General features: G+C 42.5%; 1 protein-coding gene across 11 annotated transcripts in view; it reads left to right on the top strand.

Moving 5' to 3' along the window:
* The window catches only part of ZNF407 (zinc finger protein 407), a 439,083-nt gene that overhangs the window by 151,003 nt on the left and 263,892 nt on the right, over positions 1-24,188 (top strand). For all 11 annotated transcript variants that reach the window (XR_014302668.1, XM_082698666.1, XM_082698665.1 and 8 more), the window contains exon 5: positions 10,175-10,249. Coding sequence is in view for 10 of the 11 variants with exons in the window: in XM_082698666.1 (XP_082554792.1) it covers positions 10,175-10,249 (75 nt within the window). In the remaining variant the exon portion in view is untranslated. The remainder of the gene's footprint in view (positions 1-10,174; positions 10,250-24,188) is intronic.

Raw genomic sequence — 24,188 nt, 5'->3', positions numbered from 1 at the left:
TTCAGTTTTTTTCTGTGTTCATCTAAGTTAATATGCGAATGAATAGGACAGAGAAGTGGATGGAAAATGTTCTTCTGTGAAGTCATGTTTCCAACAACATAAATGGAGACCTGTTCACAAATATGTTTAGGGAGGTATGTTACATATATCATTTCCTATGTTATGTGAATGAAATTTTCGTACTTCATTTAGATGTTGTTTTATTTTGTGCAGCATATTTTACATTTTAACAAGAACCATAGCACGATCTTGATTTCTAACACTTCGAAAGTAAACTATCTATTTTATCTTGATTTTGTTCAGAATAAAACTGATGTACTCTGTCCCTCTTGGCCATTGTTTTAATAGTGCTCAGCATCTTTGAGTTTATTTCTAAGCATAATTACTCTTGTTAATCAGTTGCATTGTATTTATTTTTATCTGACCTGTTTTATAGGTCATTAATTTTTGTTTGTATCTTCATCATAGGATAAATATTTTCCTTTTAAATATTGTGAGTACTTTCCTCATCTCAGTGAATTAAAAAAAAAACAAAACTAAAACCTTCATCCTACATCAACTACTTGATTTTTTCTCTCATTAGTTTGTTAAGAGCCTTATTCATTTAGATCAGTATTTAATACACTGTTGATTTTATTTGTGAATACTTTGAGTCTGTAGCATCCCCTTTTTCTGTTAGCCTGTCTCCGGTGAGGTGGACTCTTTCATGGGGCAGGAGGGGCACAATGGCGGAAAGAGCTCTGCATTGAGGTCGGGAGGTGTGAATCTTGGGTTTGCATCTTCAGCTTCTGTGTAAAAAGAATCGTACATTTTCTTGTAAAAGTCACAGGTACTCCCCTTCTTGGAGTCCCAGTCGCTCCTGGCTCAGGCCAGGCCGGCGGCAGCTGTGCTGCTGCGCCTTCTGTTGTGAGGGCACACTGAGGGGACACGGGTGTGCCGCGTAAGGTGTAAGGCAGGCTGCTAGTTTTTACTTCTAAAAATTTTGCCAAGTGTAGAGAAGCAAAGAGTATAAGTAATGTAAAAGTAAGCCTCACGTTAAGTGACTTTGACTTGTATTTGGTTTACGTATATGTTTGTTTATATGTCAGAGTACGGGATTACACTCTAAGTAATGTTTTTGTCTTTTTAAATCTAATATGCCTTGGAAAACGTTCTGTTCTTTTTACTGATGCATAGCATTCTCATATAAGCGTGGGATTGTTCCTGAGCGCTTAGGATATTTTTATTTTTTAGTTGGAGTGCAGCTTTTTTGTCTTTTTTCCAGATGTTTTCTCAAGGGTATATTCCAGAAATTGGGATAACTGGTTTAGGTGACCATTGAAGACTAATATTTGCTTGTTTAAGGCTTTGTGCTTTATTCAGTTCAGTAAGGAATCATAAAATGTTCATGAGTTGAGGTGTAGTATGAACCTCTTTATGGAAAGATTATGTGATGCTGGTCTATGGGGTGACTTGTAATGGAGAACATCCCGACGCCCTAACATTCCGATAAAGCGGGTTGCTCTAGTGCATTTATACCAGAGAGAGAGAAGTATGTAATGTCTTGATAGGGAACAGTTGTGAGAAACAGCTGATGATTTATGAACCTGAGGATGTGATTGTTGAATTGGGAAGGTGGTGCAGGTGCTAGAATTAGGGAACTTTGGAGAGACCATTCGTGAGCAAAGATCATAACTGAGGGTCAGACATGGATTCAGGTATTGTCAGTTCAGGGAAGAAAAAACGCCCCAGGAAAGGCCATGGGCGCAGACAGAGATTTTCGAGCTATCCACGGAGCCGTTGCGCATGATACCCAGGAAATGAATTACAACTCGGGAATAAGAATGAAAATGTCACCCTTTGAAGGTAAGAAGAGGAAGAGGAGCTGCCGGTCGTGAGAAGCAGGAGAGCTCAGGGTGGTTTAGAACCCGTGTGAAGAAACGCGCTGGCGGACACTGAAGAAAGTATTAGTGAGCGGTGCATGTATGCTTTGAGGATTTACAAAAAGAATTGTTTGACTAGAAAACTTTGGTTCTATATTCAAAATGTGATTTTTTAAATACAGAAACTTATTTGTATGCTACTTGAAAACCTATTTCATAATATTATAGAATAATGAAAAGATGCAATCAGTTATTGTAATGAATACTCCTAAGAGTTGTGATTCTCTGTGTCTGTTTCCCTTTCTGGCCACCAGCAAACATGCACACCGTATTTATTTGTTTGTGTGTTGATCCGTTTATTTCCTAGCTTCTTGTGCTGAAAGGGCTTCAATTCAGTGACATCCCATTAGCAGCCATCATAGTTAGCACCTGGATCTTGCTGTGCAAATACCACTCCTTACTATAAGAAACTAGGGCTGATTCTCAGGTGTGTAGCAGGGAATGGGCCTGGTGAGCTTAGAACATCTTCTGCTAGAAAATAAAGAAAAGCTCAAGCACTAAGAGGAGTGATGTCAAAAGGACATAGTAGACAGCTTTTAAAGGACCTCCATTGACCAATTTGGGGACAGTTCGAGAATAATGTTTCCATTACACTAATTGATTATAAAATGTGACATAAAAGTGAAAATCCGAGAGTCCATTTAAAGGAAAGGAACAAATAAGCGAGAGCGCGTGAGACATAGAGACGGGTAAATGGTGGAGTCCTTTGTGGAAGAGTGTCCTTCTGATAAATGTAGGAGGAATAATAGAATTAGAACACTGTCATTTTGCCACCCTCATTGTAATAATCACAGTGGGTAAGATTCATTAGTAAATACTCAAGCCATTGGAGAAGGATTTAGGGAAGAAGAGGGTCGCATTTCAGCTGATAGAAGCCACCTGCATTCCTTGGCTCATGGTCCAGCTTGTCCATGTTTGGGGCCAGCAGCAACAGAGCCTCTCTCTGGCCCTGCTTTCTAGTTCCATCTCCTCTGACTCCTTTCTTCTGCCTACCTCTTCTACTTGTAAGGACGCTTGTGATTACACTGAGTCCACCTACATGATCCAGGGTACATTTCTGATGTAAAAGTCAGCCGATTAGCAACCTTAATTTCATTTGCCATCTTATTCCCCTTTGCCTTGTATCTGAGCAGAGTTTGGAGATTAGGATGTGGACATCTTTCAGGGACCATTGCTCCTGTGATGTGCAGTCATTAGGAGAAATACACACTTAGAGCAATATGAAAATCTATAAGTCATCTGTCTTTTATACTGTCCCATTAAAAACTGAAATTAACATGTAAAACTATAGTATAAAAGTAGTCTTCATTTACAGTCACTTTCAGAATGGTAATACCTTATTAATCATAAAAAAAGACATATTAATCAAAATGGCAAAAATTTCCATATATATTTTTAATGACAAGTGACATTTGCTCCAAATGTCAAATCACATTATTGATAATATATTATTGTATATCTAGAACCTACCTGGGGAAATGGACTGTGATTGTTCTTTGGAGAATCATTGCTTAATATTCTGGGTATGCTTTTTTGGTCAGGCCTACTGGGTTTACTGCATTCCTAGGATGCTGCTTATAAATATGTGCAGTGTTGAAAGCTAAGGTGCTTAGCTTCCCTGATTTTGTGCGTCCTGAAATTAGATGGCTTTGGTTGATCACTGCTATTGATTTTAGAGCAAGAGGGAAACTTCTCAGATTCCCATTTGTGGTGCTGAGAAGTTTTCGTGTCCCTCAGCCCTATCTGAAATCTGTGTCTTCTTTCTTCCTGATCGTACTGACATGACCTCTTGAGAAGTCCGTTTCCACCACCTGGATTTTAAACCCCATGGATACAGAGACTGCGTTTTGCTCCTCTTAGTCCACTCAGGCCCTCGTTCAGTGTTCGGTGTTCAGTATGTGCCCGCTCCCGGTCATTGAACTATGGCTGTGGAAGGGCCACAGGACTGTATCATGCATCTTTGTTACCTCGTTGTCACAGCTTTCTGAAGTAAGTAGTATTGCCCCCACACTACACGTCAGTAAGGAGAGGCTCAGTGTGATTCAGAAAGAGATGAGCTGGGTCAGCCACGTGGTCAGCGGCGGAGTTAGGGTCTGACCTCAGGGCGATGGTGGGGCCCCTGCCATAGAAGGTGCGCGCCCTGTCGCGCTCCCTCCTGTCTCCTAAGGTGCATCCCACCATCGACGTTAACTTCTTCACAGTGGGGCTTCTCAGACAGGACTCTGGACCTAAGCTGCCTGCGGTCCATCGCCAGTCTAGCAGGAATTCAGTGGGGAAGCTCAGACGTGTTATTTAACGAGGTGCCATCGGTTTCCTCATTTATCAAATGGGATGGTAGTACCTGTTCCTGCCTAATAAGGGTGTGATGACGTAACAGGATGATTGTTTGCACAGTACAGAGTGCAGTGACTCACACATTCTCAACATTATATGAATCTTTGCCACTTTCAGCTCTGACCCACTGTGGGCTCAAAGGTTCAAGACATAAATACGACCACCAACATTTTAACTCATTCACAAGGGCTAGAGCCTCTCCGGAATCAGGCGCCACTTTAGCAGGAAGAGGACCTGCCTTGCATACTACCCATTTGCTCAGGAAGGCCCTGCTCAGAGGAACTACAGTGCAGTTCAAAGGGGTTCAGTTCAGCACGCATCCAGGGGTTCACATGTTTTCATACCCATAAGCACGGGGACCCCAAAAGCCAACATCACTCAGGCCTAAGCTAAGAACAGACAGGAGAGCAGCGAACAGCGGTCAGGAGCATTGCAGCCATCAGTGAGATGGTAAGGAGAGAGCGCGGATGGAGGAGCCCCTCCAAGGTTCGGGTCAGGCCTGGGAGCACAATGGTGAAACCGGCTAATGGGTGTGGATTCCAGGCCCAGGAAGCAGGACATGCAGAGGGGAGGGAAGTAACACCCGAGACAGACCACTAGAGAATTAGGTGCAAATCTGAACTAAGAAAGGAAAAAACCCAGCAGAGTTCTAAATCATGAAGGTCTTACAAGTCATGCCAAAAGCTTCAGATTTCATCCAGATTCTCCACATTTGCCAGACATCCTCCAGACGAGGGCTCCTCAGATGACCACTCGCAGGATGTTCATAGGAATGTTACCGAGAGGGGATGGGGGGAGGGCAGGGCTCAAGTCAGACTGGGGCAGCACTGCGCTAGAGGACTCCGAGCCCGCAGGCTTCCCGGGGGAAGCAGCTCGTGAGCCTCGAGTCCCAGAGAAGGAGGGTAGATGTGCGCGGCTCTCCCTCAACCTCAAGGACCACTGAGTACTCCTGTCGCCAAAACCCATGTACATCCCTCCGAACTGCATCTTTGGGCGGACACAGAAAACGCTGCAGCGGAGTCCCGTTGCACCTTAGGAGACGGGAGGGGCGGGACAGGGAGCACAGGCCTTGGGCTTTGGCCTTCGGGGTGGGGGTGACCACTCCCTTCCTTATTCTTCCTTGTTGTTGTCTCAGAGAGCTGTGTTTCTGAGGCCCTCCTCCCCCGCCTTTCTTGGAGATTGAGATAAACAGGTGGAAATAGTGTGTAGAGGAGGCAGAGCGAGTGCGTGCTTCGTCTCAGGCCGCATTCACATAGGTGGTGTCTGTGTCCCACTCGAGCCGTGAGGTCATCTCACGTCCGCCCACGGGAATCTCTCCAAAGCCGCACGCGTGTGTTGCTGAAGGTGCTGACAGGCCCGGAGGAACGGAGGCTCTGGTAGTTGACATCCTGAAGCTGGTTTTCTTCTAGATGTAACTGTGGCACTGACACGATCTGTAGGTTTCCACGTATACGCGTAGTCGTAGACACTCGTGCGCGGAGGGCACACCTGTGGATAGTGCGGTGAGCACACCTGTGGATAGTGCGGTGAGCACACCTGTGGATAGTGCGGTGAGCACACCTGTGGATAGTGCGGTGAGCACCAGCCCTCGCTCACCAGCTGTCCTCACCGCTCCCCGCGCGGCTTGTGCTTCTGCGGTTCCTTCAGTTCTCACGAGGCTCCTGTGAAGCGCTGTGTTCCTGCCCTTTCCACCCAGGGGCTGGCGTCTCGGACCGGGCGCTCAGTCTTCCCAAAGTGAGACTCCAGGCTGCAGGCTGCCTTTAGACCGCCTTTCGGCCGCCTGGCCTCGTGCTCGATGTGCCTGTCCCCACGCTCGATGTGCCTGCCCGGAGCTGCTGCGAGGGAGGCCCCAGAGCACATGGGCTCACTCACGGGCCACGGCTGGGGTCTGACTCCAGACCAGGCCCTGCCAGCGACCCCCTGCTGTTTGTCTGTTCTTTTAAAAAAAAATTTTAAATTTTCTGTTTCTTCAGCAGTGACTGAAAACCGTCAGTTGTGTTACTGTGTAGCTCACTCAGCGACTGGATGGGTGAAGCCTGCCTTCTGCGCAGCAGTTGGGGGAGTGTGACCTGGGTGCGGAGGGGACCAGGGGAGTGCTGGGGAGAGGGCACCCCATCCCGCAGGAAGAGCTGGCAGGGAGGTTCTGCGCTCGCCTCTTACTCCTGCGCTCAGCTGTCTGACAGGTTCTCCTTAGCTCACAGCGCTGTCCTGTGGGTTATAACTGCTTACAAGCCAACGCAGTTGTCTTTCCTGTGACCTGTAAGGCCTGATCATCCAGCACGTAGCTGGATGGTCTCTCGTGCAGGCCGGTCTTTGAGGAACATCTGCCCTTCACTGAGAGATGAGGGGCACACGTAACAACATAGCAGAACCCCACAAACATACTGCTGCTGCTTGTCCCCTTGGCTTGTCCCCTTGGAAAAACTCTCTGCAAAGCTGACTTGTGGCCCTGCACCGAATGCCCTGACTCGGGCATGTGAGGGAACGCTGATGTGCCGTGGCTCTTGGTACATGTTACTTTCTACATCTCTTCCCCTGCAGTCGTGTATTGTATCTTATTTACTTAAATAGATCAGTCAGATAATCTTTCATGACTCTTAAATGGAAATAATTCTGCAGTGATAAAACCTTAGGGATTAAAGGAAGAGGTTCTGATTAGATCCATCGATTGTGTAGGAGAAATTTGTTTCAAATTAGAAGTTAAAATATGAAATGCTGGTATTGAAAAGTAGAAATCTCTGACTAGGATGTAAACATTACTACTGTGCTGCTCTTTTGACACCAAAAACAATTTTAAGTGACACTATTTTAGGCAATTCTAGGTACTTGGAAGTCAATCATATTTAAAGAAAAGCATCTTTTTTTTTATTTCAAGGTGTTCCTTTAGATTGTATGGCATTTGTAGATGGAAAGCCTCAGAGAGTCTGTTCTAACAAGGATCTTGCCCTTGGCCTCAAGACCAGAGGTTGGCCTCCTGTTGGATACCCCTCAGAGTTCTCCCCACTCATCCCCTGCCCCAGTCCTGTCCCTCTGGCTGCTCTGAGCCACATGGCAGGGAGTCAGCCCTGGGCCTGGGATGCCTCTCCCCTCCCCGGGGTTATAGCTCCCCCCACCACCCTCCACCCTGCCCTGTCCTCCCCTACCTTCCACTGCCTCTGCCTCTGAGAGCAGCCTCCGTTCACGGGCTCCCCCGCAGCTGTCCTGGCCACCCTGCCTTCTGTGGCCTGCTCTTCCCCGCCCCGTCCCTGGCCCGGCCCCTTGCCCCCTTCACGCACAGACCGCGTTCCAGAGCCATCCGGTGTAAGATTCTGGTTTGTTTTTCTCCTACCACTATCATAGTGTTTAAGATGCTGTATGTTTTACTTTTTGTTCTTGTCTGTTTCCATCACTAGTTTTCACGTTTTCTGAGGCAGGGACTCTAGTTTTGTCACTGTGCTCTGGAGTGGGTCCAAGTCGGTGACTTACTGCATTCCCGAGTGCCCAGCGGTGTCCTTGCTGGAGCATGGTGGGCTTGCTGCTGCCTCCTCCAGAGGCCGCGTGGTACAGAACGAAAGCTCCATGCAGGCCCAGCTCTGTCTGATTTTACCCATGAGTGACCAGTGAACATGCAGAAACACCGTGAGTACATGGGCAGAAGTGTCCATCAGGAGCCAGGAGTTTCGACTGTATAGCTTCTCAGATTTGGGACTGTTTTTGTCTTATTTCTGGTGATATATAGATGATCAAATTTCCAGAGCAATTGCTGTGTTAAAATATGGAAGCAAGACTATGTTGACGGCAGTGAGAGGTAGACTACATTCAGTAAGCACAGATTGCTGGCAATGTTCTGTTCAGATAGGTTGGTCAGATGATTTTAGTCATGCTTGACTTGTATCTTTTAATTGAGGATGACTTTGGGACTTTGATGCTACTTGTACTTATGTATTACAAATTTAAAGACTTTATACTTACTTTAAATCAGATTTTGGATGAATGAACATTTTGCATTTGAGTATAATTGAGCTGTATTTTAGTATTATAAAGTTTTCCCATAATAAAAAATTATTATTCCTCGAGATATTTAGTCTACAGACCTTCAGCAGGCAATTTAAGAATTATATTAGGCAGAAGCTTTCCCTCTCTGTGTACTTCAGTTTGTTTCCCCATGAAATATAATATTTGTGTTTCAATTCTTAAAACTTAGACATTTTAATTAATAAAAGTTTCTTCTTTCGGGAACTGCCCTGTGGTTCTAAACTCACATCTCTTAAATTATACTTAGTCATGTAAATAAGCTGTGCTTTGCAACTTTGGGTTCTTAACCTTTGCTCTTTGCTATTAGCTTTATGTTTTTTTAATTATAAGAAAATAGAGGACAGTAGGGAAGTTATGACTTAAATGGACTGTTGTTATTACTGCATTCTTTTTTAAGGAAATGAAAAATGTTATTTATTTTGTCCAAATCAAGCAGAAACAAATAAAGAATATCTTGTACTGTTATTTTTGCTAAGCCTTTAATATCATCACAGTTTGATTCTTTACATGTACTCGTTATTTTTCCATTTTAATGATTGATAGTGTGCCCAGTTATTTATAGTGTCAAGCCTGTATTGTCCATAGTTATTACCTAATATGTAAAAAAGAATGAATGCCATTTTCAGTATATACAAATACCGTATTTGAATAATGAACTCACAGTCACTTAAAAATTACAAATATATTATTTTAGCCTCAAAACTGAGGTTCTCTAATATTATAGGAAAAGAACCAAAATAGACCAGACATGTGGGCAGGGGAGGAGAGGCATTTATCTTTTTAGAAATTTTTTAAGTCTTGGCGGTTGGCATGTCTCTTCTATAAGGCCATAGTACTTTACAGCCTTACGTTGCCCGTTTGTGCAAACATGTCCAGACGAATTCAGTATTTAATGTTAAGAATCTTATAACATGCCAATTTGATTTGTAGCCTTTCATATCATAGAATGCTAATTAAAATCATATTTTCGCATATGTCATGCCTTTCATGTACATATGCAAATAGATTCTGTTGCCTTTCAGCTATTGGTAATTAACTTTATGAAGGACAGCTGTAATACATAATTAACAAAAATGTTTGCAAGCCCTTTTACTCTGAAAGTTATAATATCAATTTTTTTTTTTTTGGCTTATCAAGAGAACCATTTTAGTCTGATGCTTCTGAATGAGATCTAAATTGTTCTAAATAATCACACAATGTAATTAAATTGATGTTGTACTGTGTTCAGAAGGAGACTGGTGTTCCATGGACTGACTTTTGATTCCTGTCCATTTCATATTTATGTCCTCAAAATTGAATTAAGTAAGCTGATTTGTGTATAAAATAAGATAGCGTGTCAGATAATACTTTTTGTTTGTTTTAGTTAATTGATATCTTCTTGGTGCTGAAGTACTTTTTTTTTTTTGCATGTGCCACAGACACACTAGACACATCATTTTTAAAACCTCTTTTCAAATTATTACCATGTTTTCAAGGAAGCTTCATGGAGGCTATTTATTTTCTCTTTACAGTCTCTTTAATATTTAATAAAATGACATTTTCTCAAACTCTTTCCATGGTTGAAGTGTGGGATCAACTAAGGGGCAGTGAGGATTACAGTGTCGGGAGTCACTTTGTCTCTCTCAAGACGGGGAAGGCAGTGACTGAGGTACAGTCACTGTTTCCGCCCCTGTTGGCGCACGAGGAAGACAATGAACCAGTTCATTTAAATACAGTTATTTATTCCAGTTTTCAGGTATCACAGTACATGTGATCTGTAGGCAAGCGTCTTGTTTACCAGGAGTGCTGCTGTAATGTGCAATTTCATGTTACATTCGCATTTCAGTGCCTGTTAAGTACTTTGTGGATATGCTTTTAGCACAGTCATGTTTTAGTTCTGTAATTATTGTTATTTCTTTCTTTAGGGTTGCTTTTGTCATGAAGAAGCACTTAAATACGCATCTCCTAGGCAAGCATGGAGTTGGCACCCCGAAAGAAAGGTAATTTTTGCTCATTTTAAAAAATTTAGTAAGTGTGATTATATTTGCATTTTAGGCTTTGTTTAATGGTGTGAGTTCTAGAATTGATATCAAGTCAGTTTATCATGTTTAGCATTTCTGGTACTCTGTGGTTGGATGACATATTTCATACCATTCTTCCACAAGAATTTAATGTCATTTTAATTTTAAAATTCAGACCTAAAAATATTTGAAAAGGTTTGAGGGCCTTTGAATTTGTGAAATTGTGAAATAAACTTGAAACAGTCGAAAAGTTTATTTAGGAGGGGATTGACCTCTGCACTGTGTTCGGACGAGCTAAAATAGTAATGTAAAGGTAGACTTTGTTTTTTCCTGCATTTTTATTTTGAGGTTTTTAAACAGTATTTTTAAATTCTTACTGTAGAATTAAGCATTGCTGATACTAAAAAAGAAATACATCTTGTGTCATCCCCAAAATAATACAGTAGTTGCCATGTCATGAAAAATAACACTACAATTATTATGTCATCAACTGCCAGGCTTTCTTTTTTCCTGCTACTGTATCATAATTAGCTTCATCACATAGACTTAATTATATTAGGTGAGCAGAAGTAGAGCAATGTCAGCTAGCAGGTGAGTATGGCTACTTCGAAAATTTTTGAATCTGTAAGATGTGCAGCTCACTCAGAGCTGGTGAAAATCCCTCTGTCCCTCCTTTAGAGACATAGTTGATTCCCCCGAGTTCTCTGCGGCAGTATCTGAAACTCTGTAGACACTCCCAGAAACCTTTGGCTTTTAATAATTTTCTAAGAATGCCAGTAATGATGCAGTCCGTTCCGTCAGTCTGCAGCCTACAGCCTCCTAGGTCCTCTTCCTTACTTGTAAATGCTTAATTCCCTTTTTAAAAACTTGAAAATGCTCTTACCAACATTTTCTGTGTTTATAAGCAATTTGACTTGACTGTTCTGTTGAAGGTGTATCGCTTTCTTTAGCGTTTCGGTTTGGACATGACTGCTGGGTCAGAATGTTGAGTGTCCACGTATGCCTACTCTTTATCTTTTGACTTCTGGTACTTCTCTTTGTAGCATTATATTTAATTTGAGCCAAACTGTATGTGTTGGGCATATCCTGAATGTATAATGTGTGAAATTCAACGTATTCTGTATTACTTACATTATGATTTGGGATTTGTTTAAGTTATGTTTCATGAATGTATAAGGAAGCAGAAACAAAACATTTTTAAGTACTATATTTTGTTGCTTTTACATGCATTATCTCAGTTAATCACTCTGTGATGTTATTAAGAGTGCATTATTATTCCAGGTTTTTTTTATCTAAAGCCTGAGATTCAGGAATTTGCAATAATTTATGCAGTGTCTTATAATTAATGAATGTTAGAATTATTTTTCTGACTCGAATCCCATTGTCCTTCCTTGGACTAATTATCTGACACCGAGAATCTTTACAATTGGGTACTTAGGGATTTTGTTCCCCAAATAAATTTTGAATGAAAACAGTCTAGATCAGATGATTAATAAAAAGAAAATACCTCCCTACTGTAATTCAAATGCATCATTTTGCTTTTTATCTAGGAATGAATAAAGGTTAAAAAAGTGTTCATATCATTTCATACTAATGAAAACTTCATCACTATATACATAGTTCTCTCCTCCAAGCACTTAAATACAGTAGGCATCTCCTGTGACAGGAGAGTGAAGATCCCAGGTGCACTGTTCAGTTCCCATTACTTTTTCTGTGTGCTCCAGGAGCACTTGCTTGTTTCTACTCATTTCAGCCCCTGGCACCTGTAGGGAGGCTGCACAGAGGGTAGAGGCATGTCTTTCTTCCCTTTGAGATGTGTTAAGCTTTTTCTCTGGCCTAGACATGATTTTGGTTCCTAAATTGGGAAAGGCATATCAAGTGGGAATGCACGGACCCTGTCTTCTGGGTCCTGAGCCCCTTAAAGTTCAGGCTGTCGAGTTCCTCTCAGCTGGACATCTTCCATTGAATTGTTGTTTCCATTAAGACCTCTGTATTTCAGAACACTTCTTGTTTAGGATACCTCATTTTACTGCCCAGAAATAGTCAGAGGGCCTGGACCCCATGGCAGTAGACATGTGGAGTTGGGGAGGGTCGCATTCAGCTGGCGAAGTCTAGCACAGTCGGTGCCAAAGGGCTCCTATTCCACCTTCTTCCCTGCCTCCGCAAGGGAACTGATGCCTTGTAATGGTTTTAGGAAACAAAGAAACTCTTTATCAGCATGTTGAACCATCACTTTTGAGCATAAGTGTTCTCTAAATTAAGTTAAACATTTTTTTCTTACCTATTTAAAACATTAATGCCTTGGCTATAATTTTGCAAGCTTGCTATATTTTAATTTCTCCAGGACAAAATAATCAGCTTACTATTTTATGTTTTAAATTTGATTCTCTCCTCTTAGGCATTGCATATTATAGCAAATAGTAATAGAAGTTAGCCAAATAGGCTGTGACAATTAAATTAATAATGCATTTTGTTTGCAAGTATTTAGGCCTTGTGCTTTGACTGATATATGCAAAAATGATAATTTATTACAAATAAATTCATATACTTGTACTATAGTTTGATCAACCAGTAAATTTTGTCAGCATGACTGTCATTAGCAACAGAAAGCTAGATAATTTCAAATATATGTGTTTTGACTTTATGAACACCTGAAGTGATGGCTTGTGTAAGAACAACTTTTTGGTTTTTTTTTTTGGTCCCTAAATTTGCATGAACTTATTTTAAGGTAGTAAGTACACTACTGTATTTCAGAAGTCTTGTACACTTAATTATAAAGAAGTAAATATAGCCACATTTGATTTACATTCCAAAATAATAAACTCCAATTAATTGGCAAGTTCATTCTGAAGTATTTCCTATTTTAGATAAGTAATTCTGTTTGTAGTACAGTAAGCCGAAGTATCTTTATGACTCTGTGAGTTTGCTAACAGTAATGTAGAAAACGAGCCTAGGCACACTTGCCACAACCTCCAGGCCATAGTAAGTTTCTCTCCTGTGCGAGCCAGGTGCGTATTGTAATGCAGAAACCTGGCGTTCCTACTGGGAAGTCAGCTGGGTGACTTTGAGTGACTGTAACAGGGAGAAGGGAAGGGGCTCCTTGGGAACCGGAGTCGGTGGTGTCCCAGTGCCAGTGGAAGTTCGTGGCCCTGGTAGTGTCTCGGGAGGGCTCTTCTGCCAGTCCCTCAACTACTTTTACCAGTAGAGGATTTTAAATTGTATCTATGCATCAGAGAGTCTAAGAGCTAAATAATTTCATAATCAAAGGAAATGTACCTGTTTTTTCAAGTTTATTAATAAATGGAATTTTTTTTTTTCTTTTTGATGAAGCAGTTTTGAAGGCATCTGCTCAGGTTACAAGGCTCAGCCTTGCATTATTGTCCACTTGGGGGTGTTTAGCCCCCCCCCCCCGGGGGGTGGGGGGCTCAGGGCTGATCAGTGCTTTTGTTCAGGTGAACGGATTTTCCCCAGACCTCCTTCCGACTCCTGAGCTCTTTTCCTTCTGGCTGGCTCTAGCTCCTCAGTTGGCTCTAGCTCCTTTTTCCAGACACTTGGGATTTGTGGCCGGCCAGCTCCCTTTCCATGGTACCTTTGATCTTACTGATGAGTGCAGTCTTTCCCCCACCTGTCTCTGGGTTCCAGGTGTCACCGAGGCTAACTGCGGGTGGAAGCCCTGGCAGCTCTGACACTTGCTTCTCCTTTGCTCTGAGCCTGGGGACTGCATAGGACGTCCCCTAGGCATTGGGTCGGCCTTGTCTCCTCTCCTTTCTCAGAAATGTTTATATGTTGGAATTTTATGAAAGCATCACGGTTTCTGCTTTTCAGTTCATATGGAAATCACCCTTTTTCTTGAAACGTGAAAGTATCCCAAACCCAGACATTTCTAGAAAAAGCATGTAGATGTGCACATGCATTTGGCTTTGAAACTTTGCCAACAATAGTTTGGGGTGATTAGAACTTAGGTTACATTGATCTATCTGTCTATCTATTTATCTAAGGATTTTATTTATTTATGTGAGAGAAAGTGAGCCAGAGAGGGCAGGAGCAGGGGGAAGGGGCAGAGAGAGAGGCAGCAGCAGACTCCCTGCTGGATTCCAAGACCCTGGGCACATGAACTGAGCCCAAGACAGAGCTTCACCAACTGAGCCACCCAGGCACCGCAAAACTTAGGTTACTTTTCAATGAGAGAATAGCACATTTTATAAAAACTCTGAATGACATTTATTTAAATAGTTTCAAATTTTTCTTGCCAGAAGAGTGTGAGATTAACTCCTCTTACTGTCACTTGATTGTCCATTTGAAAGAAAGTTCCTTTGGATAAGTTGTCATAATTGCATGCATTTTATTTATTAAAGGGTCATCATCAGGGCATCTGAGTGCTGCAGTGGGTTAAGCCTCTGACTCTTGATCTGAGCTCAGGTCTTGATCTCAGTGTCCTGAGTTCAAGCCCCAGGTTGGGCTCCATCTGGATGGTGGCTGTGTCGCCCACTTAAAAAGAAAAGAAAAAGGACCATCATCTTCCTCAGTGTTTATTCCTTGTGAATTTCTGTAGGCTAAACACTGTTCTCTGTTCTGCCACTGAAATGGGTAGCTTGCTCTCTTGGATGCACTAAGGTCCTTTATTTACTCTGTGTTGAATGAGAATCACGTGATATCTGTGGCGGGTCATTGTCAAACCTGTAGGTTCCTTTCTCTCTGCTGGCCTCAGGCTTGCTCTCATCCCTACTCACCTACTGTATATTGGTCTCTCTTATTTCTTCTTTTACTCTAGTGGCTGGCAGGGTTTTTTTTTTTCTATTCTTTTCTTTTTTCTTTTTTTTTCTTTAGGAAGAATAAAGCAGGGACTCTTCTCTGTTTTATTTATATATATATATATATATATATATATAGAGAGAGAGAGAGAGAGAGAGAGAGAGAGAGATATTGTTCTGGTATAAATACACACACACACACACACACACACACCCCAGAAAAAACTCTCTTGAGTCAAAATGGAGGAGAACATGTCTTCTTTCCATTTCGGCTTACTAAATTTTGATGAGTGGAAGGTTGTCATATTTTGATATCCTAGTAATGCATGAGCTCAGAACTCTCTTTCTTCTGTCTTTCCCCATTTCTCCGTCTACAGACAGTATCCAGGGTAGAATTAGTACCCTGTGATCATTTGCCGTGGCCTTCCTGTGCACAAGTAGGACTGAACAGACATAGAGCACTGCTAAGTAATCACTTCTACATGGAAAGATAGATAGAAGTCACTTCAATTCATCTAAAGCCAGGGATATTTATTATTTTTAGAAATTTCCTTTTATATTTTAATGACTTAAGCTGACAGTTATTAAGGGACATACAGAGATAAGTATATATTTTCCACGAAAGATATCTTATCAGTATCTGGGAAATATTTCTCAATTAAATGGGTAATTTAGATGTTCTATGGTTGCTTCATGACAAACATTTTCTCACTAAAATGGGTATTTTCTAACTCTGACTTGATGAATTTTCCTGGTGGAAGTCAGCGGAGGTGTCAGTGGTCTAGAAGGTGGGGTTCTCCCATCCTCATTGCTGGTTGAAGTTTGCGGCTTACTTTCTGGGGAGGTATTTGGACCTGATTGGGGATAATTCTTGTGGCTCATCCCGCAAGGGATGGAAAGAGCTCATCTAGGGCTGATGCCTTTGCCTGGTTCTGCTGAGGCACTCAGAAGCTCCGTGGAGGGTCTGGCTTCCGCACATCTGTGCGATTGCTGACGGTCCTGAATGCGCATTCCTTCCCTTCCCTTCCTGCCCGCTGCCCAGTGGGCAGCTCCGGTGGCCAGAGAGCACCTTGTCTTCCCGCCTTGCTTGTGGTTTTCTTTTCCTCCAGTAAAATGGACGTCTTCGTTTTTGTGGTAATGACTTACATTTAAGGATGTTTGAAGGAGTAAGCTTATAAAACTCCTATCTTTATTATGAAGTTAGTTCTCAGGTTGCTACTCATGAAAATATGGCCAGTTGATTTCTGGTTTTAGTTCCGGGAGAGGTTGTACTTTTCTGAAACCACTTGTCGTTTTGGTCCTAAGTAACAGCAAATCCCATAGATAATTGAATTTTCCTCTTTATGTTTACTGCTGGGAAGCTCAGTATCAGAATTATAGTCCATCTCTAGACAGTGGGCTTCATGGTACACACTTTATTTACTGCCGTTACTTCGGGTCTCATCCTTTTTTCCCTTAGGGCAAATTCCCATTTTATGTAAGCAATATGTTGTAACCACCTCCCATAAATCAGCGCTCCCATAATTCAGGGGAAGTTTCGCGATGGGAGTTTTTGTGAAGTAGGGGCAGTGTTTAGGAGCGCACGTGCCTTCAGCTGTTTCGTTTGGGGCAGTGTGTTTAGTGGCATGAAGTCCTGTTACAGGACTTTTTAAAAGTTGTCCTGCTTTATGGTATGAAAACATAGCATACTTCCTTGTGCTGCTGCAGATGGTGCTTTTTGGTTCTCAAGATGATTGATTTTGAAGACTTCTTGCAGCTCAGGTGTGCTGAGCGGACAGAGCTAGCACGTCCTCCACGGGGAACGGAGTGGGATTGCCTCCCCTGCCTACCAGGGCAAACTCTGTAGCTGTGTCAGAAGTGAGTGCTGCTCTTGGGGTATCACCGTTACGCTGATCAAATGTATTATTTCCTACTTTAATGGAAATTCTCATGTTGGCAGCAGAGGCATTGTAAGTGTTAATGTTTATAAATAAGTGTATGTTACAGAATTATAGCATTGTTTTTTACTCTTTCTAAACTTTATTCTTTAATTTTAAGCCAGCATGTTATTGAACATTCATCTCTGTATTTAACTCTTGGGCATTTAAAAAACACGAGTGTTATGCTCGGACTGGTGACCGTTTCCTAAACAATGCACAGTCTGTGGATCCTTGGTTCTTCACCTTACACAGCTCTCCCCCAACCTTCCCCCCACCCAGGTCGCTCCAGGCACACGGGAGGAGAACATGCCAGGCTCGTGCACACCTCACAGAGGGCTCCTGACTGTGTTCTGCTGGGAAGGCTCTAACTTCAGATTACACTTAAAATGCAGCCCTGCAAAAGGGTCTTTCTGGGCCATCCATCCCAAAATAGCACCAAACTGTCTTTTCATCAGAGTCTTATACCTAACAGAATGCTCTTCTGCCTTTATGCGTGTTTTCTCTCTCCGTCCTGACACGCGTCCCATCACCCCCAAGTCTGGGGGGCATGACAACAGAGGCTGTGTCACCTTCAGCACCAGTACCATGGAGATTTGGGAACACAGGAGTAACTGAGGCAGTAGATGTTTACTGCAAGAATAAGCCAGTGAATCAATGAGATGCCTTTATCAGCAATTCCCATAATAACCCTGTGCACAATTGCTTCGCCCCTAAAACTTGCCTTTGCATCGTTGTGTAGCTCTTCCGTTTCTTTCTACACATTACGGACACCTATACAATAACCAATCTCTTCTAAAGATAAAACTCATATACTGCTCAGGGATTATGGAAAGAGCTAGGATGAGCCTGGGAAACTGGACTGGCCTCAGGCTGAAAAGAACGTCGAGTCCAGTGGCAGTTGCCTTTGACTCTGTCCATCAGAGGAAGCCTGGGAAGTCAGAGCTCTTGGAATTATGCATCCATCAGTGTGGAGTTTGGGCCCCAGGGAGGGACTGTGGGCCAGTGGGTTAGCATCGCCACAGAGATGGGTACTGCCGAGCACAGTCTCCTGACCTGGCTTGCTGCTGGGACCCTTCCCTCTTCCCAGCCCCAGCGCCAGCCCCAGCTCCTGCTCCTGAATCGTGCTGCAGATCCCCCCTGCAAGTTGGCCTTTTAATCATCCGTTTGATTTTGTTAGACACGTTCTTTTCTCAACTCCATCACCCATTTTCTTCTTTTCTTGCTCCCGTGGTTCCCCAGCCCTCCGCCGTGTGCACTCAGAGCACATCATGTCTCTCTTGCTTACTGGTCCAGGTTTCCGGGCTTGGCCCCAGGCCCCTGTGCTAAAGCAGTCCCTTTCCCTCTTATTCCATCTCGGATTGATCTTGTTTTTCATCATCCGCCTGTGGAACGTTGGTGAATAAAGGGTAGACTTGTGTATGGTTAGGAATTCCTCTATCCCCCCCCCCCCCCACTCTGGCTCCCAAAAAAAGAAACCCAGAAGACTATAATAATACTGCATACATTATAATTATGTCATCCTGTACTAGTTCAGTGAGTTATTAGACCAGAGATGTATGGTTTAGTACTGATAGTCTTTATTACCATGACATCCGCTTTAATCTGTTGCCTCCTCGTACTCCCATATAGAATGAGAAATAAGACAGCCGAATCCTGTGCTGATGTGAACTGTCTATACCATTTTTAGTGTGAATGTTCAAATTTCTTTTGCATGTATTGTTTATTGTGATAAATTAATTTTTAAGCATTATTGTTTTGTTTTGCTATGCTTTAGGAATTCACTCAGAGCTTGGATATAAGAGTATCTTCTGTTTTAACCTTTTTTTAAGGCCAACGAATAAGTGATTCCACATACGATCAATCAAATATGGTAAATGTTCAGAATATAGGTGTTTTTCCCTGGCAGGCATCTAGAATATTTTTGGCTATTCTCTTCTTTTATTTCACTTAAATTACTTTTAGAACACTGGGGCTTATACATCTGGACTCTGACTAAAATATGCCTTAAGCTCTTATCTTTAATTCCCAGTCAGTGCCAGAATTAAAAAGAACAAAGGCCTATATGTTCACTGCAGCCTTCAATTATGCTTAATTACCAACTTTTATACAGTTTCATTATACAGTACTGACTTTTTGTGAGAGGTTCTTTATAGTCATGATGTCTTGGTAGTTGCTTATAAAAGTCCAAGATTAAAATTTTTCCTGAGGAATTTTCAGGAAACTTATAACCTTTCTGAAGTAATTTTTATAAAGTTGGATCAAAGCAAATGTGATCAATCATCTTAACAGACGAGAAAGGAGGTGTTCACACTTCCTTACAGAGCTCTCACGGGAGAAATCGAGGGTTCACGTAGGTTACTCTCTGAGATCTTTTCCTCCGTTTCTTGGTCCTGGGGTCACTTGTATGATCAGTTGTGAGCTTAGAACAAAGGGTGTCTCCACTGGTATCTTGGCTCTCCCAGCCTTCGTGCCGGCAGGAGACAACAAGCAGACATGATGTGCTCCATGAGATACAGCGGTCCCGTAGTAATCCCAGTGTCCTTCCAATCCCAGTGTCTTTCATTTTGGCCAATCTTTGATTCCCTTTCAGAAGAACTATGATGTTGTTTGATGCTTCTAAAATGTTAGCACCTCCTAAGATTCGATCAAGTATCTTAATGCTTAGGTTGAAAACCGTCAAATATTAGAACTTTCACATGAGTCCAGCTAAGTTTTGAGTTATTTCTAGCAGATGATCTCAATACAGACTCAGAGAAAGAGTCGTTTCTGTCGAGTTCGAATGTAATTGCGGTTCTTTCTCGTTTCACGGGTGCTTTTCTCGACCTGGCATGGGGCAGTGCGTGTGATAGAGGAGTTGGGCCAAAGTAGCATGAAAAGTCTGAGCCGACCATGTGTGCTGTTCCCAACCCCGTTGGGCTGGAAGCCGCAGCTCTGTGTCCCCTGGGTCGGTCAGCCTGCGTGGGCTTTCAGACAAGGTCCAGATTTTCTCTCACTGTAAGTCCTCCCCTACATTTTCATTCTCTGTGATCACTTCCTCCCACCGAGGTCAGCGTACTGCTTAATACATTTTCCGTTGTTTTCCTTTTAAAATAGTTGGCGTATGCCCTATTTCCATACAGGATAATTTCTTGAGGGCATGGTTGGTGGCTTTCTTTCTCTGTTAGTTTTCCGAGGGTGATTGACACTCAGTGACTATGGTTAGATATAAGATACTAAAGTCTTCACAGAAGTTTTTCTTTTTTAAGATGGACTTTTTCTTTGTTGGTCTAATATGTGATTGATGGTCACACTGTGAAACAGGTATTGCAGAATAAGAGAGTTCTCTGTGCCGGTAGATGGTCCTGCCTCTTAGTGTAACGGGGTCAGTGCCTTCTTCTGGGTCACCATGGCCTTCCATCTCTTCTGTGATGCTGAGCATGGCGCGTGTTCCCAGCTCTCGGGGCTGTGCTGAAATGAGCATGAATTTATAGTTGAACGAGTATGAAATGCTTTCAGTTGCTAATGTCTAAATAATATGTGTACCCCTTTTTCCATGCTAAGCTGATTCAGCAAATGATTATGGGAAACGGATTCAGCAGAACATATGTATGAAAGTTTTTATTTAAATTAAACCTGAATTTTTTGCATGTTAATTACAACTAATAATTTTCTGTTCTCATAGCATTCAAAATGTCTTTGTCTCATTTGATATTTATAATTAAGTAATATGGGTACGTTGTATATTATCAGCAAATAGGAAGTGACAGACTTATTGCTAGATATCAAGGTTTTAAAAATTTATGGTTTGGCTTTTTAAAAAATATGTTGTTTATATGATTACCAGATTTTGGAGATGAGGAAAAATTTTAACAAAATAATTAACCCAATGTTTATTGTCTTGTTATTAGTACTTACAGCTACGGTTTCTGAATGTACTTCAAGGCTTCAGTGAATTTTTGAGTTTTCTTTTTTGCTTAAACAGAAAAAAAAAAAAGTACATGGAATATAGCCTTATAATACCAAATGAAAAAGCAGGGCTGCTCCATCTGAACTTGGAAGGGGGTCCCAGTGACCCCACCCATGATGGAGCATCTTCTCTGCATGTCGGAAAAGCTGTGGGCTCCTCAGCAGAGTAAAGAGGTGTCTTTATACACATAGCTCTTACTTGTCCTGGAGGCTATTAACTTTTACAGCGTTAGCCTTCCTAATATTGTTGATGCCTGAGTGATCAGACATTATTTCAGTTTCTCTGGACATTCTGCTTCAAAGCAGATGGGCTCCAAGGCCACTGAGTGAGAGCTGCTAAGTCAGGCCGCTGCTCCAGCCCCAGGCACCCAGCTTGGCCCAGGCCGGTTCTGCTGTGCTCTTCCTGTCACCCGGCCCTGGTGCCACTGGGGAAGTGCTTACAGCCCTAGCAGCTTAATCAAGTGGGTTCCGCTGTTGGGAGCTGATGTTGAAAATAAGGAAAGAATGAGAAGAAAATTTAAGAAAGTAATCATTCACAGCAGGAAGTACGAGGTCAAGATAAATTAAAATCCGGAATGTAACATTCTCCTTCTCAGCTTTGGTGGTGAATCCATAGATGTCCGTTAGATCATTGAATGCACAAACCGGCTAAGGTGGTGCCCGCAGCGTACCTGCCGTCACCACAGATTGCTTCGGTCCAGTTTTGTGCCTTGAGGTCTCTGGAGTAAGACCATCTTTTCCCGCATTGCGATGCCCCCCAGTCGTGTGACTTCTGTACAGCAAAGCGAACATAGTGCTGAAGACTTGTACCAGGTCCCATGGCCGGGGAAAGAAGTGCTCCACTGAGGGAAGGAGAAGATCTTAACGCTGGACAGATGGCTCTCTTACTGGTAGTGCTGGGAAGGGGAGACATCATACTTGCAGCAAAATCGTCATTAGTTAGAAAATCATTGGTCTTTCAAAGTTTATCTGAAATATCAGCGCGAACTGTTAATTCATATCTCTGTTTAATTCACTTTTATATGAGAAAGGTTTGATTTGGAAATCTTAGGAAGTCTCTTCCTTTCTGTGGTGTGAGGTTACAGTGGAGGGACCCTCTGTCCACTGTGTTGTCAGGAAGCGGTTTCTTCAGAGCACAGAGCTTCCTGGAGAAAGGTCCTGAAGCCAGCTCATGTCCCTCAGGGGCGGTCCCTATACCGACGACAGCAGGCTTCCAGGCAGCCGTGCCCAAGCTCGCTTGCTTGGGGTCCTGCTGAGGCTCCAGCAGTGTCCGAGCTCTGTCCTGGGAGGTGCAGGTGCTTGGATCCGGGGATGGACATCGTGGATGTCGGTGGGAAATGGCTTCCATCGCACGCAGCCATGCGCTGCTTCACCGTGGCACGCTCACGGATGCCACCCTAGTCCCCTCGGCCCTCTGTGCTCCAGCTGGAAGGTCAGAGTGCTCTGCTGGGCTGTGCCAGCGTGGCCACCGCTCACGGCTCAGTGTGCTGTGTCCATGTCCTCTTGCGTGTCTCCTGTCTGACGTCATCCTCCCTCATCGTTTTGGTCGTGGGGACTTAGGTTGATGTCACTACAGAAATGGCATTCTGAATTAAGTGTAGAGTTCATTTCTTTTCCTTCTTGGAAGGAGTCATAGCTTTATTAATGAATTTGGGCTGTATTTATAGAATCCGGAAGATAAAAGGGGTCGCTTAATTTTTTAAAAAATAGTTTATAATTTTTCATGAAGGACATTATATTCTATAGGGCTTTCTGAAGGTCTCAGTTCATATGCCTTGCAGATGTCAGTGGTTTGTTACATTTAATTTCTCCTAACACCGGGTAGCTTATTGCAGAATTAGCTTGTTGTGGAATAGTAGAATTTTGGATTTTAAAGGGAACCTTTACATTTCACACATGTGAAAATGGTTTCGGAGAGACTTGGCACTAGATCATCTGGTAGTTCAAAATTCTGACAATTCAGAAGAGGTCTGTGTGTCCACAAATTTTGCAAATTTCCTTGCATCCTTTTTTGGTGAAAAAGAACTATGATTCCATAGTTCTTTGGTAAAGCTCTGCTCTTTCATGGCTGATGTCTTGATAGCATTGCATGTAATGCTTAATAGCTTCTCAGCACTTTTAATCTTAGTAACCGCTGGCAAATTAGGTACAACTTAGTGTATTTATGAAATGTAATCCCCCCCTTTTAAGGTGCTTATTCATGAAATAGAAGATACAAAAAATAAAAGAGTCTGAGTGTATTTGTTTAAGTGAACAAGACATGTTTGTTTTTAGTCTGAAGTATATTGCTGTAAAACTTTTATAGTGATGCTATTTACAGAAATTATAGGCTCACTTTGTTTCTTTTGATGATGGTATCATTGTTAGCATTTGCTGGGATATAAAGTATAAAGCACAATTTTTCTTGAGAATATTACACGATGAAAAGGTATATCAACTGAACAAAGACGTGGTTTTTTTCGCGGAGTAGTAGGGAAGGTGTGGGAGTGCGTTTCAGGCTGGGACTGACGGCGAGACCATCCCACACGTGGAACCCCCTGGAGACCCACGAACTCAGCTCTTTGTGGCACCATCGGTCAATTCTCCACGGATAGTTCCTTGTTATCCTCTACAGACTTTAAAAAGTAAAGTTGCATTTAGCTGTTAGATATAAATCAAGACATCGGAAACCTTTTTATGGAAGTTACTACTCATCTCTTGCTGTCACAGCACTGAAAAAATAGTTCCTGTCAGAATTACTTCAGTATCGTGAATGCCATTGTCATTAAAGTGTTGTGGTGCTCAGTATTTTAGCAGTTCTTTCTATAATAATTCAGTAGCCAGTTTTGCCACAGATTTTTTCCTTATGCTTTTTTTCCCCTTTGAGGTAAAACGGTATATATGATATAAGTTTAAGATGTACAACTTTATAATTTGACCTGTGTATATACTGCAGAGCGATGATTACCCCTCTGCATCTAGTTACCGTTCATTACCGGACAGTGACTCTCTTCCCCCATTTCACCCTCCCCCAAGCCCCTTCTGTCTGGTCACCACATGTGGTCTCTGCGTCTGTGAATTTGTTTTTGTTTTGTTTTATAGGTTGCAGAGATGAGTGAAATCACACATTATTTCTTTTCTTCTGTCGCACTCATTTCACACAGTGGAACGCCCCTGACATCCATCCACATTGTCACAGTTGGCAAGACTTCGCTCGTTTTTATGGCTGCATACTATTCCTTTGCATGTGTGTGCATCATGTCTTAGTTCATCCATCTGTCCGTGAACGCTTAGGTTGCCTTTGTATCTTGGGCAATGTAAATA

The sequence above is a fragment of the Mustela nivalis genome (assembly GCF_964662115.1).
Source record: "Mustela nivalis genome assembly, chromosome: 14".
Classification (NCBI taxonomy): domain Eukaryota; kingdom Metazoa; phylum Chordata; class Mammalia; order Carnivora; family Mustelidae; genus Mustela; species Mustela nivalis.
The sequence above is the reverse complement of the archived record's forward strand: the minus strand, read 5'-3'. Positions and strand labels throughout refer to the sequence as shown.